General features: G+C 33.4%; 2 protein-coding genes across 3 annotated transcripts in view; both read left to right on the top strand.

Moving 5' to 3' along the window:
• The first annotated feature begins 618 nt into the window (after positions 1-618).
• Positions 619-2,925, top strand: LOC125866594 (probable 2-oxoglutarate-dependent dioxygenase AOP1). The gene is made up of 3 exons (XM_049546876.1): positions 619-1,043; positions 1,700-2,030; positions 2,470-2,925. Exons 1-3 carry the CDS (start codon positions 688-690, stop codon positions 2,737-2,739), a joined length of 957 nt encoding a protein of 318 aa, XP_049402833.1. The 5' UTR covers positions 619-687; the 3' UTR covers positions 2,740-2,925.
• Positions 2,926-6,876: 3,951 nt separating this feature from the next.
• The window catches only part of LOC125866572 (pleiotropic drug resistance protein 1-like), a 25,305-nt gene continuing 13,352 nt past the window's right edge, over positions 6,877-18,829 (top strand). The window contains exons 1-19 of one of the 2 annotated variants that reach the window (XM_049546842.1): positions 6,877-7,330; positions 7,947-8,067; positions 8,165-8,338; positions 8,529-8,688; positions 9,047-9,123; positions 9,188-9,241; positions 9,338-9,730; positions 9,813-10,094; positions 10,190-10,506; positions 10,602-10,762; positions 10,847-11,107; positions 11,183-11,358; positions 11,426-11,758; positions 11,838-12,128; positions 12,196-12,279; positions 12,363-12,724; positions 12,816-12,987; positions 13,064-13,318; positions 13,412-13,648. In XM_049546842.1, coding sequence (XP_049402799.1) covers positions 6,957-7,330; positions 7,947-8,067; positions 8,165-8,338; positions 8,529-8,688; positions 9,047-9,123; positions 9,188-9,241; positions 9,338-9,730; positions 9,813-10,094; positions 10,190-10,506; positions 10,602-10,762; positions 10,847-11,107; positions 11,183-11,358; positions 11,426-11,758; positions 11,838-12,128; positions 12,196-12,279; positions 12,363-12,724; positions 12,816-12,987; positions 13,064-13,318; positions 13,412-13,648 — 4,284 coding nt within the window. In that variant the 5' untranslated portion in view covers positions 6,877-6,956. Of the gene's footprint in view, positions 7,331-7,946; positions 8,068-8,164; positions 8,339-8,528; positions 8,689-9,046; positions 9,124-9,187; positions 9,242-9,337; positions 9,731-9,812; positions 10,095-10,189; positions 10,507-10,601; positions 10,763-10,846; positions 11,108-11,182; positions 11,359-11,425; positions 11,759-11,837; positions 12,129-12,195; positions 12,280-12,362; positions 12,725-12,815; positions 12,988-13,063; positions 13,319-13,411; positions 13,673-18,829 lie in introns of those variants that run through there. The other variant, XM_049546843.1, reaches the window with a different exon arrangement.

Raw genomic sequence — 18,829 nt, 5'->3', positions numbered from 1 at the left:
TTAAAATGTAATATTTTCCTTTAATATTGAAAATATATTATATAAATCCCACACATGAAATAAGTAACAATACAAATTTAATCTCGAATCGAATTCTTGATAACAATGCTCGAAACGGTCTTCAATTGTCCATTTGTACGAGAGTCGCACTATCAACATATACCATGAATGGATCGATGAATGTGAATGTGTCAACAAAACTTTATAGGCAAATTAAGTTGTCATGCGCCTTTAGACGATTATATTTAAACATTTTGTCTAATTAGACTTGAGGGGTATTTATTATTTTGATAATAGTCCAAATAGATAACTCGCAAAAAATAAAAATACTTTCAATGTATTTTTGACCATTAATTTTAATTTTAAACACTTTTAATGAACTCAAAAGAAGTAACATATTTTTTATAGGGAAATTTACATTTAATGAACATGATTTTATTTTAAGGTATTTAGAATGCATAATTACACAATTCAACTTAGCATTAACAATAATTAATAAAGAAACTTAAATATTAAATGCAATAATTTACTCAAGTTGACAATAATTCAGTAATATTTAATTATAACTTCATACAGATCATGTGGTAATAATTTAAAAATTATTATTCTGTGTATATATACAGACAAGGACACAACAACAACATAAACAAGTAAACAACAAAGTGATTTAGAAAAAAAGAAAAGAGGATGGATTTGAAGGTTCCAACTATAGATTTTAGGAACTCATCAGAGTGGAAAAAAGGAAGTGAAAAATGGAATTTAGTGAGAGATGAAGTTTTCAAAGGTTTAGAAAAATATGGTTGTTTTGAGGCTATACTTGATGGAGAAATTCCAAAAGAAAAACTATATGAAAAGTTGAAACAAGTTTTTAATTTCAATTTGGAGGAAAAATTTGGAAAATCACAAAATGTGTTGGTAGGTTATACTAGAGATAATCCTAGAACACCACTTCAAGAGAGAATGATGATTGGCAATGTCCTCACTCATAATGCTATTGAGAACTTCTCCTACATCCTTTGGCCTAAGGGAGACCCTCAATTCTGGTATGTATAACTAACATTAGCTATGAACTTCGTCGTTAATCTTTTGTTAAATTTCTTGTAGCTAATCAATTTTACCATTCACCAGTTAAGGGTAGATCTAAGGGGAAATTTCACCATTAATTCACCTGTTAAGAGTAGATGTAAGGGACAATTTCACCATTCAATGAGGACAAAAAAGTAGTCAATTTTGCATAGTTATCGAGAGATAAATAATTTACACTTTTTGAGTTCTCATTTTAAAATAAATTTTGCACTATTAGTCCCTCAAATATTGATAAGTTGTAATTTTATTCATTGTAATTTTGTGTTATGCACATTTAAACCTCAACTAGTTGATATGTGAACTTTTGATCCTTGTGCTTGTGAATTTTCATAAATTTAACCAATTATTAAGTAATAATCCATCACATACTTATATTGATGAGTTACGTTAAATTCTTCACAATTTTCATGTGCTAATTTTGCCACCCATAGTCATGTAAAATATGGATTGATAAATTAAGGTGTCCATTCTCTATCTTGCATTATTAATTTTTTTGCTTCTTGACATCAGATCATTTTTCGACATTTACTAATCATGCTATCCTTCTGAATATACTCTACATTCATCAAGCTTGTAAACTCGCAATCACTCATTATTATCAAAATCTATGCAGTGATTTGGTGCTTGGTTACTCCAAGAAATTATTAGAATTTGATGATATGGTAAGAATAATGGTATTTGAGAAATTGGGGTTGGAAAAATACTTGGATGAGCACAAAAAATCAGGTGATTACTTACTTAATTGTATGAAGTACAAAGTGCCTAAAGCTGAGGAGACAAATGTTGGAGTACCTCCTCATACTGATAAAATCATTTCAACAATTTTAAGCCAACATGATCAACATGTCAATGGGCTTCAAATTTTGGACAAAAATGGACAATGGCTTGATCTTCAATACTCATCACCTCATTCATACATGTTCTTTGTTGGTGATTGTTTGAAAGTAAGTTGATCTATTGCCTTACTATTTTTATCAAGTTTATTTAGTTGGAATAGAGGCCGTTCACGATACACTTGAAAAGAGATTGAGTTTATTCTCCCTTTCCCCCCTTCTTAGGATGTGCTTGATTAGGAAGGAAAATGTTTTCCGTGGATTTTTTTTCTTTGATGTGTTTTGGGACGGTAACGTAGTAGTAGCCAAGTTAGTTTTTTTGGGGACTAATTGTTTAATGAGTTTAAGTCTTCCACATAAACAATGTAAACAATTTTCATCATCAGATCATCCAAAGGATATATATCTGTAGTTTTGAAATCTTAAAAATACATAATGTTATGTTTTATGCACTTATAACATGTAATATTTTTACACTATTGATAGTGTAAAATTCTTCTTTTTTTTAATATTGTTTGTATATATAACTTAAATTAATATGTAATTGTAGGCATTTACAAATGGTAGGCTGCATTCTTCTACTCATAGAGTTATTATGGGAAATGAAGAGAGGTTTTCTATGGGTTTTACCACAATTCCTAAAGAAGGGTATATCATAAAAGCACCAGAGGAAGTTGTTGATGAAGATCACCATTTGCTTTTCAAGCCCTTTGATGGTTCCAAATATCTTCCATTTTATATGTCAGAGGGTAAACGCGGCGTTGTTGCAACTCTCGAGAGCTTTTGTGGTGTCTCAGCTAATACTCCAAACTTGTCTTGATACAGACTTTTGATTATCCGCCCCTCTCTTGGTTCTAATAACCCTCTATCTTGTAATAATTTTAAACTAGTAGTATTTTACTTCAGATCTAGCTTCTTTGGAGTTTGTTAACATTCCAAACTTGTCTTGATACTGACATTTGATTGTTGGCCCCTCTCCTGGTTCTACCCCTCTATCTTGTAATAGTTTTATACTAGTATTTAAAGAGCGTATCCAGGATTTTGAAATGATGGGTGCACTGTTATAAAAAGGTTGAACTATGATATAAATTTGATCCGTTCAACATTTAGTTTTTTAGTATCGAAAACCATTAAAATTTTAAAATTATAGGTCTAAAATTAATTATTATATATATATATATATACACACACCAATTACTGCTTAGAGAAATGTTATATAATTTTAGAAAGAAAAATAAAACAAGATAAATATAAAATTCAAATTTCTAACCTCACGGAGAGAGGTGCACCCAGTCATAATCGCATTATGTGATACTTCAAGTGAGGGTTCACACATCTATATTTCAATATTTTTTTAAAAATATAACACTACTATATATGATCTCGAGAGGGGACCATGGGTTCACGTGAATCCGGTGACCCCACTTAGATACGCCTCTGTTAATTTTCCTTGTGTAATCAAGAACTTCTTGGGTATTTGTCAACATTTTAAACTTGTCTTGATATACTAAAGTCTTAATTCCTGTTTTTTATCCAATTAAATCATCTTCGCTCCAAATATGATATTATTTGAATGTGCATGGGTAAATATTCCACTTGACAACTTGTTATCGTCCGCTAGGGTGTCAAATATGGCCCAAAAATTTGTCAAAAGTGAAATATTTACTTGTGCCATTTTATTCAGGTTAACTTTGAAAAATTGACTAGACAATTCTTGGGGTTTTGAACCTGGACAAAATGAAAAATGTCAATTTTTGGGATTAGACCTAAGAAACAATCCCAAAATTTGAGTAAATGCTAATGTACCATGTTTGTAGTTACCAAATTTAATTTGTATTAACCAAAAGAACCTTCCATCATCATCTAGGTATATAGGGCATTGACAATTGAGCATTTTTAGTACCACAAATTATTCTCTCTGTTCGCTTTTATATGTCAACTGTTAAAAAATAGATATATATTTTTTATTTATTCAATTTAAAAAATTTAATTTATAATTTATAGTTTAAGAATATTAAATATAATAATTTATCAGAACATTGAATTTATTATATATAAAATAGTAAAATTGACATTCTATTTATTATTTCTTAAAAAAGGTGATAAGTCAATAATAAACAAGTAAAGATGAACATAGTGATTAATATCTTTTGAAAATGTTAGACTACATATTTTTATCGTGTAATTTGTATTTTGATTCTAGTTATAATTATTAACATATAAGGTAGGGGTCTGGCCTAACCCCGCCAACGAAATGACTTAGAAATAGAAAAAGAAAAAGTTCATCGAACATAAAAGTCAATAGAGTAAGTACATATAGTAATAGATTAGGGAAGGTGGAGATATATGATATATTAATTGTATATCTATAAATCAAATGTTTTAGGCCTCAAAATTTTAGAGGCCTAATTTTTTACAAGTAGTGATACATATAATTTTATTTTTTTTTGTATGGATTGTCTCTATTTTAGGGTGGTCATAGTTTTAATTTCTGTCCTATTTTTAATTTTTATCATTGTTTCTTATTTAACAAAAAAATTATTGATCTAATAGCATGACCTAAAATTTGGCATGAAAGGTCCACATTTTATTTCAATAAATTTATGATTTATAACTTTTAAGTATGCATATACGTGTAATGCACTTATACTAAACCAGTATTAATATAATTGATAAGTATCCAAATAATACATCAATGATAAAAATCTTTTTTTTTTTTTTGGCAAAAAGTTGCCGTTTAAGGACAATACTTTGTGGGTTGGAAAATAATTAAATGGTTATTAACAACAATATTAAAGAAAACAAATAGCCAAAACGTAAACCTTCATTTAATAGCGATGATTGTGGTAATCAATTAGGGGCATGAAATTTGTATCAGTGGCGGACCCAGAATTTTCGTTCAGGGGTTCGAAAAATAAAAGTATAAACGTGTAAATAAGCCTTTAGAAATGGACCCTTGAATTCTTTTGGGTTTAAAAACATACTTTTAGCACGTTTAAAAAAAAAAAAAGAAAAAAAGAAAAAACTTGAAAAACAGAACAGAAATTAAAAAAATAAAAAAAATTGGAACTAAAAAAGAAAAAAAAATAAAACGCTGTCACAGAGAATCGAACTGGGGACCAGATGGTTAATTTCAAGGGGACTTGCCACTGCACCATCAATTTCTCTTTGTCATTGAGGGGGTTCATATATATATATCTACAAAAATACAGAAAATTTACCTTATATATATTGTGTAATTTTTTGCCGAGGGGGTTCGGGTGAACCCCTTGGAACCAACGTGGGTCCGCCCCTAATTTGTATAATCTTATTAAAGTAAAACAACATAAATAAAAGATAATACTCTTATCAATATACATAACAAATAAAAAGATTTGAATTTTTTAAAATTACTTACGAAATATCTTACCTAAAATCAATAATACGCAAAGAGATACAACTTGAGGTGGCAGGACTAAGTGCCTAATCAACCTCCTCAAAATATGAATAAGAGTTGGACATGCCTAACTCTTTACGATACAGAGTTTAAGATCTTTTATTAAAATTTGACTTCAAATAATCAATTTTATTGAATCGTTTCCGATCGACTAAGGAGTAAGGAGTCTATAAGTGGATAGGAAAAAATATTAGAAGAGTTCCCACTAGATTTTTAATAGTTTATTCTGACTTTTGTAATCTCTAGATGATGTAGAGTACAACTAAAAATAACATAAAATAAAATAGATTGGACCCAACATAAATATATAGGATCAGTAGCAAAATATTTATTGTTCCAACTTCCTAGTACTGTCATTCTGGAAAAAAATGATGGTTTTGGATGCTGATATACTACAGTATACTCCTTCTCCCTCTGTCCTTAATTACTTGTCCATTTTTCCTTTTATAGTTGTTCCTAATTACTTGTCCATTCTGACAAAACAAGAAAGGACAATTTTTTTTTACTTATTATACCCTCAATTAAATGATTAATTACTTTGAAAAATGTAAAACTTTTCATCTACTTCATAATTAATAGGGTAAAATGGTAAACTCACTATGTCATTAATTGTTTTCTTAATTGGTGTGTCAATTCAAAAGTGGATAAGTAATTAGGGACAGAGGGAGTATAACCAGAATGGCCAATAAAGTAGAGTTGTTACATCGAAAAATCGAATCAAATAACAAAAACAAATCAATTGAGAAGACTTTTTTTTCGTTGTTTGGTTTGGTTAGGTTTTTTTTTTTTTTTGGTTTAATATGACACATAAGGCCGGTTTGTTTGGTTTGATTTTCAATTTAAAGAATGGACAAATTTCAATTTTAAGCAAAAAGTAATAGAAAAAATCCGGACCAAATCAATTAGATAAATACCAATCTAAAAATCATAGTTAGTTAGTTACACACTTTTGGCTTGTAGTAGTACTTTGCCTTGACATTCTAATTTGATTTGTAATCTTTATTTTGATATATAAGTAAAAAACTCAATTTCATGTTAAAAATAACTTCGCGTTAAATTATTCATCACTATTTATTACAATTATTACCATCAAGATCTATTGGTAAACAAACATTTTTCTTAAAAATTAAATACTTGATAGTGTTATGCTTGAATATAGTTGCCAAATTAAATATCACTGCTAACCTCATTTTCAACATGCTAGAACTTTCTGTTTGTTGAGCTCCGAGCTTGTGGTCCTTCTTTGAATGTGGGTACAATTGTGGGAGGGACACATTGCCAGTTATCGTATCCACGGTAAACGCTGGATAGCCAAGTGCAGAGAGGATAGCTGCTGAAAGCATCTATGAACACAGCTAGCAAATTGTTAATGACAAATAGTCCTTTTTTTTTTAGTCCCCGGCCGCTAGCTACTCTTTAGGTGTGCACTAGTCAATAGTTTTAGAAAAAGTATATTTAAAAGAATTTGGGCAAAATTAGTTTTTCTAAAACCATATAATATTCAATTGCATGCCCCCATCCTTTTTGTTCTTGCTACTATATAATAATCCCTTAGCTTTTAAACTTTAGCAACACACTTAACTAACTTTGTTTGGTTCAAAATGGAGCCAACTAATTCAAGAGGTACTAGTTTGAGAGAAAAAATAATTAGGGGAAGTAGTTTGAGAGGGAGCTCAAGTTCAAAGAGGAATAGTACTAATAACTCCAGGTGGAGTGGCAATGATGGGGAGATTTTTAATCGTTCAACGAGAGACGAAGATGATGAAGAGGCTCTTAAATGGGCAGCTCTTGAAAAACTTCCAACGTTTGATCGTTTGAGAAAAGGTCTCTTGTTTGGATCACAAGGCGCATCTGCTGAAATTGATATACATGATATTGGTTTTCAAGAAAGAAACAAGTTGCTTGAAAGGCTTGTCAAAGTTGCAGATGAGGATAATGAGAAGCTCTTGTTGAAACTCAGGCAAAGAATTGACAGGTAAGTGAATGTATATATCTTCTGTCATCTTTGATGGACGAAAAATAACTATATAGACGACACCATTTAACTGTGATTAAATATCAGCAATGTTCGTTAGGAGTCTTTAGGACTTGTTAGAGATATATACATACGTTGTTAGAAGCTTGTGGTCTTAAATATGTCATAATGTGGCAGTAGAACTTCTGAAACTCGCTGCCTTAAACATGTCATATCACTTGTGTGGCTACAGAAGTTTCTCACGAAAGGTAGAATAAAAAGCTAAGTTTGGTGTTTCTAGGTATAAAAATGTATCATTCTTTCTGTAATGAATTAATAAGGAAATATTAATATGCAACTGAGACATATGTAAACAAAGTGGCATGAATAGTGAGGATTCATATAGTCAAATGTCTTGCTTACAAACTGAGACGTTGTAGTTGTTATGCTGTTGTTTATCTAAGACTAATTTGTTTTTATAATATTTAATTGAGACAGACTCAAATGGAACGACATGGACGATGATGATTCATATATATTGTCATTAGTCCGACTTGGTTAGAATTGAGACGTAGTTATTGTGATGCTGTTGATTATCTATGACTAGTTGTTTGACAATTCTTTTTTCTTTTCACAGAGTTGGGATAGATTTGCCAGAAATAGAAGTAAGATATGAGCATTTAACTATTGAGGCAGATGCATATATCGGAAGTAGAGCTTTGCCTACATTTATCAACTTTATCACTAATTTTCTTGAGGTAAAATATATCTAAAAGAAAATCTTGATTTCGAATCTCAACTCTCTTTAACAAAAAGGATGTTTGTAACTAACTTTATATTTTTTTGGATTCATAGGATATATTGAACCCTCTCCATATCCTACCGAGTCGAAAGAGGAAACTAACTATTCTTAATGATGTGAGTGGTATCATTAAGCCTCGCAGATTGACTTTGCTTTTAGGACCTCCAAGTTCCGGGAAAACTACATTATTATTAGCTTTGGCCGGAAAGCTTGACTCTGCCCTTAAGGTAACACCATTAGTTCTACGTATCGAAGGGATTTAAGCTATATATATACTGACAGTTCAAAGATTAGTTGTCATTTTTGTCGTTCCAACAATTAATATATACTTCTTATTATAGACTGTCAATGCATAAAACTCAAACTCCAAACCAAACATTTGTTTGAGTGGTTGCTTTTTTGTTATTTGGAAATCAGGTTGCTGGAAAAGTGACCTATAATGGACATGAAATGAATGAGTTTGTGCCGCAAAGAACAGCTGCTTATATTAGCCAGTATGATTTACATATTGGAGAAATGACTGTGAGAGAAACCTTGGAATTCTATGCCAGATGCCAGGGAGTTGGATCGAGTTATGGTTAGAATTTCTTTCCTTTTTTCTTAATCACTAAACCCAAAAATTATCTTTAGTGGCAATTAATTAACGACAATAACTTAATTGCCACTATATATGTTTTTTTAGAGGCATTTAGCACGGTTTGTAAATGTCCCTAAAGCCTATAGCGATATTGGATCCATTGACAATTAATTAATGCTGGTAAAGTCTTTAGCACTCTTTATTAATATGCATATTTATTGCCGCTAAAATTTGTTTTTGTTGTAATGAATCTTGATCATATTTCAAACTTCTTGTTCTTTAAAAAAAACATTTTGTGTTGAAATTTAACTAACGTGGATGATATATCAATTGATGTTTCTCGGAATTGTTTTTGCAGAGATGTTGGTTGAACTGACAAGAAGAGAGAAAGAAGCAAAAATCAAGCCAGATCCTGATATTGATATTTTCATGAAGGTAAGCAACTAGAATATTTCCTTTCTCTAAAACAAATGTTTATAATTATTTTGTGACAATGTAGGCATTAGCTGCAGAGGGACAAGAAGCCAATTTTATTACAGAATATGTTCTGAAGGTAACAGAAATATGTTTCACTAATTTCTCAAAATTTCCGACGATCAGAAGGCTGAGGAAAATTTGAAAACTAATTGATTTGTGTATTCCACTGCAGCTTTTGGGACTGGATATTTGTGCAGATACTATGGTGGGAGATGAAATGATAAGGGGTATTTCAGGAGGACAAAAGAAGCGCGTGACAACCGGTGAAATGCTTGTTGGACCGTCGAAGGCACTTTTCATGGATGAAATCTCAACTGGATTGGATAGTTCCACTACTTACTCAATAGTGAACTCACTAAGACAATCTGTGCAAATCTTGCACGGAACTGCTGTGATATCTCTCTTGCAGCCAGCACCCGAGACGTACAACTTGTTTGACGACATTATTCTGTTATCAGATGGGAAAATTGTCTATCAGGGCCCTCGAGAGGATGTGCTTGGCTTCTTCGAGTCCATGGGTTTCAAATGTCCTGATAGAAAAGGCGTGGCAGACTTCTTGCAAGAAGTATGTCTTACAATAAACTAATAAGGTTGACAATGATTGATCTATTTTCCCTTCTGATGGTGGAAATTTAAATTCATTGCAGGTGACTTCAAAGAAAGATCAACAGCAATATTGGGTGAGGAGGGATGAAACTTACCGGTTTATCACGTCAAAAGAATTTGCTGAAGCATATCAATCGTTCCATGTTGGAAGGAAACTCGTGGATGATCTTGCAGCTTCATATGACAAGAGTAAAAGCCATCCTGCTGCTTTGTCAACTCAAAAGTATGGTATAGGGAAGAAACAACTCTTAAAGGTCTGCACTGAACGAGAATTCTTACTAATGAAGAGGAACTCATTTGTTTACATCTTCAAGTTCATTCAGGTGACAACTTGTCAATGAAAATATTAAATTTCAAGTCTCCGGCTCATCATATTTGCTCGCAAGTACTAATGCCTCATGGTTTGATCTGTTCACAGCTTACAATTATGGCACTCATATCAATGACTCTCTTTTTCCGTACTAAGATGCCGCGTGATACAATTGAAGATGGAGTAAAATATGTTGGTGCCCTCTTTTTTGTAGTCACTATGATTATGTTTAACGGAATGGCTGAGATCGCCCTGACAATTTACAAACTTCCTGTCTTCTACAAGCAAAGGGACCTTCTCTTTTACCCTTCATGGGCTTATGCAATGCCCACATGGATACTCAAAATCCCTATAACATTTGTTGAAGTTGGACTTTGGGTGTTCCTCACTTACTATGTCATCGGATTTGATCCGAGCCCTGCAAGGTAAGAGAAGAAATAGATGATGCAGTATAAAGATCAGGTTACCTTCAACAGTTTCCTTTTTCCTGTGATTACTTAACATGAGTCTATTTTTGCAGATTTTTCAAACAGTTTTTGCTACTCATATTAGTAAACCAGATGGCGTCAGGATTGTTCCGCTTCATTGGGGCAACTGGAAGGACCATGGGAGTTGCTAATACATTTGGAACATTTGTTCTGCTTTTACAGTTTGCATTGGGTGGATTCGTTCTTTCACGAGGTATATTTGGTGATTTATGTGTTCGTAGAAGCTTTAATCTTGCTAAAACCAACTACTGCTAACAGACTACTGCTGATATTGTAGATGATGTGAAGAAATGGTGGCTATGGGGTTACTGGTCATCACCGATGATGTATTCTATGAATTCAATTCTTGTGAATGAATTTGGTGGAAAAAGGTGGAAACAAATTGCACCAATTGGAACTGATTCACTTGGAGTTGCAGTTGTAAGATCTCGAGGGTTCTTCACAAATGCATACTGGTACTGGATAGGCGTCGGTGCACTAATTGGATTCACAATCGTCTTTAACATCTGCTACAGTCTTGCACTCGCTTATCTCAACCGTGAGTATCTTTAGAGTTTCACCTTTCATTTCCCCTAAAGGTGAAAACATTGAATGTTTAGTTGAATATCTACAGCATTTGGTAAGCCGCAAGGTATGATATCAGAAGACAGTGATGATGCCAAAACAACGAGCACTGAGAAAGAAGTGTCCACTAGTGAGGGCAAGAATAAGAAAAAGGGAATGGTTCTTCCATTTGTACCGCATTCTATAACCTTCGATGAAGTTACATACTCTGTTGACATGCCTCAGGTAACTAGCTAGGAATTGTTGTAGGATAAAAAAATTATAATACTTAACTTTCCAATGATACTTCCAGGAAATGAAAAATCAAGGTGTCACTGAAGATAGATTGGTACTTCTGAATGGTGTATGTGGAGCTTTCAGGCCCGGTGTTTTGACAGCATTGATGGGAGTTAGTGGTGCTGGAAAAACAACGTTAATGGATGTATTGGCCGGACGAAAAACAGGAGGATATATTGAGGGTAGTATCAAGATATCTGGCTATCCGAAGAAGCAAGAAACATTTGCACGTATATCTGGATACTGTGAACAGAATGATATCCATTCACCTTATGTTACAGTTTATGAGTCATTAGTATACTCAGCTTGGTTGCGTTTACCTTCTGATGTTGATGAAAAGACCAGAAAGGTTGGCTCCTGTTGAATATCAGTTAAATGCAGTTAATGTGGAAATCATATGACATTTCCTATTTAATATCCTTGTGCAGATGTTTGTTGATGAAGTTATGGAACTTGTGGAGCTTACACCATTAAGGTCAGCGTTGGTTGGTCTTCCAGGAGTCAACGGTCTCTCAACCGAGCAACGCAAAAGGTTGACCATTGCAGTGGAACTAGTGGCAAACCCCTCTATCATTTTCATGGATGAACCAACTTCGGGGTTGGATGCAAGAGCTGCTGCAATTGTTATGAGAACTGTTAGGAACACAGTTGACACAGGAAGAACCGTTGTTTGTACCATCCATCAACCTAGTATAGACATTTTTGAAGCCTTTGATGAGGTGAATTTAATAAATGTCATCTTTCTCTTTTGACATTGAATACTAATATGAAGACCACTCTTTGCAGCTATTTCTAATGAAACGAGGAGGAAAAGAGATATATGTTGGTCCATTGGGTCACCATTCTTGCCATTTGATCAGATACTTTGAGGTAAGTTGCCTAAGCAGATAAATGAGCCTCCCGTTTTTCAAGTTAATACGATTGAATAACAAACTAATTCTTCTTGTATTCAGTCAATTCCTGGGGTAAGTAAAATACAAGATGGCTACAATCCAGCAACTTGGATGTTAGAAGTCACAAACTCAGCTCAAGAAATGATGTTGGGGCTTGATTTCACCGATTTATACAAAAAATCAGATCTTTACAGGAGGAACAAAATATTGATTAGAGAACTTAGCGTGCCTGGCCCTGGTACAAAAGACCTGCATTTCAACAATCAATACTCACAACCATTTTGGACCCAATGTATGGCTTGCCTTTGGAAGCAACATTGGTCATACTGGCGTAATCCTGCTTATACTGCAGTCAGATATATCTTTACAATCATCATCGCCTTGGCCATTGGGACAATGTTCTGGGATCTTGGTACTAAAGTGTAAGTCCAAACATATGACGGAACAAGTACTCATAATCTGGAAAATGCTTTCAGTTATTAATGCTAAAAGCTTATTTTTTTGGTATTACAGCGGTAAGAGCCAAGACCTATTTAACGCTATGGGATCTATGTATGCTCCAGTTCTCTTCCTTGGTTTTCAAAATGCATCATCAGTGATGCCTGTTGTAGCCGTTGAGCGTACAGTATTTTACAGAGAAAGAGCTGCTGGAATGTATTCTTCCCTCCCATATGCCTTTGGACAAGTAAGCAGAGGCTCTAACTTCTTATAAGCCAATTTCTGGTTTAAAAAGTCTAAAAAGAAATAATTTTAATTTGCAGGCTTTCATTGAAATACCATATGTCTTTGTGCAAGCTGTTACCTATGGTGTTATCATCTATGCTATGATCGGATTTGAATGGACAGTGACCAAGTTCTTTTGGTACTTGTTTATCATGTATTTCACTCTCTTGTACTTCACCTTCTATGGTATGATGAGCGTTGCCGTTTCCCCAAATCAAAATATTGCGCAAATTGTCTCTCTCTTCGGTTATGCAATGTGGAATCTTTTCTCAGGATTCATGATTCCACGACCTGTAAGTTCTTGAAACTATTCCATTTTGTTCTACATGAAAATCAATTTAGAGCTTGAAAATGATGACATGTTTTCATTGTTTTTAAATAACCAGAGTATGCCCATATGGTGGAGATGGTACTATTGGGCTTGTCCTGTTGCCTGGACATTGTATGGTTTGGTTGCATCGCAATTCGGAGACCTCCAAGATAAACTTACTGATAGTGATGAAACAGCCAAACATTTCTTGAGGCGTTACTTCGGGTTCAAACATGATTTTCTTGGAGTAGTTGCATTTGTGACTGTTGCATATGCTGTTGTTTTTGCCTTCACATTTGCTTTGGCTATTAAGGTTTTCAACTTCCAGAAGAGATAGAAGAGCTTACCTGTGTATTCAGGTTACCACTTGAAGAAGTGTATATATATATATATACATATATATACGTTCTGTTTGTTTTGTATCGCGTTACTATGCAGTGAAATGTCCCGTTGATTTTGTAAGTTCGTTAGTTTGAATCGATTTTGTAACTTTTTTGGTATTCTTGAACTTTCAGGAAGTCGAAGCTAATGTGTAAGACTAATCTGAATTGAAATAATGAAGCTTGACATCTCTGTCTTTTATGTTTACAAAGTACTGGTCTAAGTTGAGGTGTCAAAATGAAAACTGAAATAATGGCCAAAAAATAGAAGAGGAAAAATCCGTCATTAATTAATCGAAGTTGAATGAGAGTTGCACATGCCAAACTATTTAATGATGCATACAATAGAGGTTAAATGGATATATTGTCTATCAATTATAATTATTAGAAGAAATTGATTATAAGAAAAATTATCAACTTCAAATCAAAATCTAGTTTTTTTTTCTTTTCGAAAAAAAAGTTTAAGATCTTTATTAGAATTCGACTTCAAATCATCAATTCTATCGAGTCATCTCTGAACGACTAAGGAGTCTATAAGTGGATAGAAAAAAATATCAGAAGATATGCAATGTTATCAGAAGATATACAACTCTTAAAGATGTAGAGTAAACAAAAGAAAATAGATTGAACCTAACATAAATATATTGAGTAACAAAATATTTAATGTCCCAATCAATGTCAATTCTTAAGCATTTTAATTCTAGCAGAAAACTTTGATGGTTTTAGATACTACAATATATAACCAGAGTGGCCAATAAAGTTGGCCTAGATCACTAGAGTTGTTACACCGAAAAATCAAACCAAACTAAAAACCGAATCAAATTGGAGAAGAATACTTTTTTTGTTGTTGTTTGTTTTATGCAATTTTAACAATTGACAAGCTTTGGTTTGGTTTTGGTTTTAAGCAAAAAGTAATAGAAAAAAATCGGGACCAATCGATTATATAAATGTCAATCTAAAAATCATAGTTACACACTTTTGGCTTGTAGATTAGCTCTTTGCCTTGACATTCTAATTTGATTTGTAATCTTTAATTTGATATATAAGTCTAAATATCTATTTTACGTTTAAAAATAACTTTGTTTTTAAACTGAGTCCTTAAACTATTCCTCACTATTTATTTCAATTAATACCATCAAGATCTATTTGTAAATGACAATTTTCTTATAAAGTAATTGTCTTGGTAGTGTTATGCTGGAATATAGTCGCCGAAATATCACTGCTAACCCCATTTTCAACATGTTTGAAACTTTCTATTTTGTCGAGCTCTGAGCTTGTGGTCTTCCTTTGAGTGTGGGTACAATAAAATGTATCTGTTTTAAAAAAAATGACAAAAAACCAAAAAAATCGATAAGATCCAAACCAATGAAGAACTGATGTATGCTTGTTTTTAGTTTTAATATTAGTAAAACCGACTTCTTCCTGTTCCGTATAATTAATGTCTGATAGTCTTTTTTTTAATCCCCAGCCGCTACTCTTTAGATGCACACTAGGCGATTGAGTTAATAAAGTATATTCAAAAGCATTGGGCAAAATTAATTTTTTTTTGGTCAAACTATTTATTATTCAATAGCCCCCTCCTTTTCTACTTGCTATTATATAATAATCCCTTATCTTTTAAACTTCAGCAACACACTTAACTAACTTTGTTTGGTTCAAAATGGAGCCAACAAATTCAAGAGGTACTAGTTTGAGAGAAAGAATAACCAGGGGAAATAGTTTGAAAGGGAGCTTAAGTTTAAAGGGGAATAGTAATAACAACTCTAGGTGGACTAGCAATGATGGGGAGATTTTTAATCGTTCCACGAGGGACGAAGATGATGAAGAGGCCCTTAAATGGGCAGCTCTTGAAAAACTTCCAACGTTTGATCGTTTGAGAAAAGGTCTCTTGTTTGGATCACAAGGTGCATCTGCTGAAATTGATATACATGATATTGGTTTTCAAGAAAGAAACAAGTTGCTTGAAAGGCTTGTCAAAGTTGCAGATGAGGATAATGAGAAGCTCTTGCTGAAACTCAGGCAAAGAATTGACAGGTAAGATGATGAACCTTCTGTCATCTTTGGTGGACGAAAAATATCTATATAGTTGTGATTACATTTTAGCAGTGTACGGAGTTTACTTTAGGTTCAATGTTCGTTAGGAGTTGTTAGAGATATATACGTTGTTAGAAAATCTAGATAATCTATAGTGTTAAAGAAACTAACTTTTATAATCCTTGTACAAATTTATGTAACATAATTTGACTGCGCAAGAAGATTAAGAAAGAAAAATTTTCGAAACTTGTGGCTGTAGACATGGCATATCACTTGTCTGGCAACATAATTTTCTCACTAAAGGTAGAATGAAAAGTTAAAGTGTCATTCTTTCTTTAACGAACTAATAAAGGAACCAGTTTTGCATAAACTGGAATGGAGGGAGAAATATTAAACTGAGACATATGTAAACGAAGTGACATGGATTGTGAGGATTCATATAGTCAATCTGACTTGCTTACAATTGAGACGTAGTAGTTGGTATACTGTTGTTTATCTAAGACTAGTTTTTTTGAACATAGTATTTAACTTAGACGGTCTTAAATGGAGCGACTTAGATGATGAAGATTCATATAGTCAGTCGGACTTGCTTAGAATTGAAACGTAGTTATTGTTATACTGTTGTTTATCTATGACTAGTTGTTTTTCTCTTTTGATTTAACATTTTTTATTTCTTTTCACAGAGTAGGGATAGATTTGCCAGAAATAGAAGTAAGATATGAGCATTTAACTATTGAGGCAGATGCATATATAGGAAGTAGAGCTTTGCCTACATTTATCAACTTTATCACTAATTTTCTTGAGGTAAAATATATCTAAAAGAAAATCTTGATTTCAAATCTCAGTTCTCTTCAACAAAAAGGATGTTTGTAACTTATTTTTTTGTTTTGTGTTTTGGATTCATAGGATATGTTGAACTCTCTCCATATTCTACCGAGTCGAAAGAGGAAACTCACTATTCTTAATGATGTGAGTGGTATCATTAAGCCTTGCAGAATGACTTTGCTTTTAGGACCTCCAGGTTGTGGGAAAACTACTTTTTTATTAGCTTTGGCTGGAAAGCTTGACTCTGCCCTTAAGGTAACACCATTAGTTCTACATATCGAAGGGATTTAAGTTATATATACTGACTGCAAAGATTAGTATCATTTTTATCAGTTCAACAATTATTATGTTCTTATCATAGACTGTCAATGCATAGAACTTAAACTCCAAACCAAATGTTTGTATTTGGTTGTTTTTTTTTCTGTTTTTCCGAAATCAGGTTACTGGAAAAGTGACCTATAATGGACATGAAATGAATGAATTTGTGCCACAAAGAACAGCTGCTTATATTAGCCAGTATGATTTACACATTGGAGAAATGACTGTGAGAGAAACCTTGGAATTCTCTGCCAGATGCCAGGGAGTTGGCTCGCGTTATGGTTATATTTCAAACTTCTGGTTCAATAAAAATCATTTTGTGTTGAAATTTAACTAACGTAGATTGATATATCGATTGATATTTCTCGGAATTTTTTTGTAGAGATGTTGGTTGAACTGTCAAGAAGAGAGAAAGCAGCTAAAATCAAGCCAGATCCTGATATTGATATTTTCATGAAGGTAAGCAACTAGAATATTTCCTTTCTCGAAAACAAATGCTTATAATTATTTTGTGACAATGTAGGCATTAGCAACAGAGGGACAAGAAGCCGTTTTTGTTACAGATTATGTTCTGAAGGTAACAAAAATTGATGTTCACTATTTTCTCGAAATTCCCAACGATCAGAAGGTGGAAGAAAATTTGATAACTGAGTGATTCGTGTATTCTACTGCAGCTTTTAGGACTGGATATTTGTGCAGATACTATGGTGGGAGATGAAATGATAAGGGGTATTTCAGGAGGACAAAAGAAGCGCGTGACAACCGGTGAAATGCTTGTTGGACCGTCGAAGGCACTTTTCATGGATGAAATCTCAACTGGATTGGATAGTTCCACCACTTACTCAATAGTGAAATCTCTAAGACAATATGTGCAAATCTTGAACGGAACTGCTGTGATATCTCTCTTGCAGCCAGCACCGGAGACGTACAACTTGTTTGACGACATTATTCTACTATCAGATGAAAAAATTGTCTATCAGGGCCCTCGAGAGGATGTCCTTGGCTTCTTCGAGTCCATGGGCTTCAGATGTCCTGATAGAAAAGGCGTGGCCGACTTCTTGCAAGAAGTATGTCTTACAAGAAACTACAAAACTAATAAGGTTGACAAGCAATGATCTATTTCCCTTCTGATGGTGAAAATTTAAATTTGTTGCAGGTGACTTCAAAGAAAGATCAACAGCAATATTGGGTGAGGAGGGATGAAACTTACCGGTTTATCACCTCAAAAGAATTTGCTGAGGCATATCAATTGTTCCATGTTGGGAGGAAACTCGCGGATGAGATTGCAGCTTCATATGACAAGAGCAAAAGCCATCCTGCTGCTTTGTCAACTCAAAAGTATGGTATAGGGAAGAAACAACTCTTAAAGGTCTGCACTGAACGAGAACTCTTACTAATGAAGAGGAACTCATTTATTTACATCTTCAAGTTCATTCAGGTGATCACTTGTCTATAAAAATATTAAATTTTCACGTCTCCGGCTCATCATATTTGCTTGCAAGTACTAATGCCTCAAATCTGTTCGCAGAATATGATTATGGCAGTCATAACAATGACCCTCTTTTTCCGTACTAAGATGCCCCATGATACTATAGAAGATGGAGGAAAATATGCTGGTGCCCTCTTCTTTATAGTCATTCTGATTATGTTTAGCGGAATGATTGAGATAGGCTTGGTAATTTACAAACTTCCTATCTTCTATAAGCAGAGGGACCTTCTGTTTTTCCCTTCATGGGCTTATGCAATGCCCTCATGGATACTCAAAATCCCTATAGCATTTGTTGAAGTTGGCCTTTCGGTGTTCCTCACTTACTATGTAATCGGATTTGATCCAAGCCCTGTAAGGTAAGGTTAAAATAAAGATGATGCAGTATAAATATCAGGTTAACTTCAACAGTTTCCTTTTTTCCTTCTGCAGATTATTCAAACATTTCTTG

The sequence above is a fragment of the Solanum stenotomum genome, chromosome 6 (genome assembly GCF_019186545.1).
Source record: "Solanum stenotomum isolate F172 chromosome 6, ASM1918654v1, whole genome shotgun sequence".
Lineage (NCBI taxonomy): Eukaryota > Viridiplantae > Streptophyta > Magnoliopsida > Solanales > Solanaceae > Solanum > Solanum stenotomum.
This window is presented reverse-complemented; position numbering and strand designations above follow the sequence as displayed.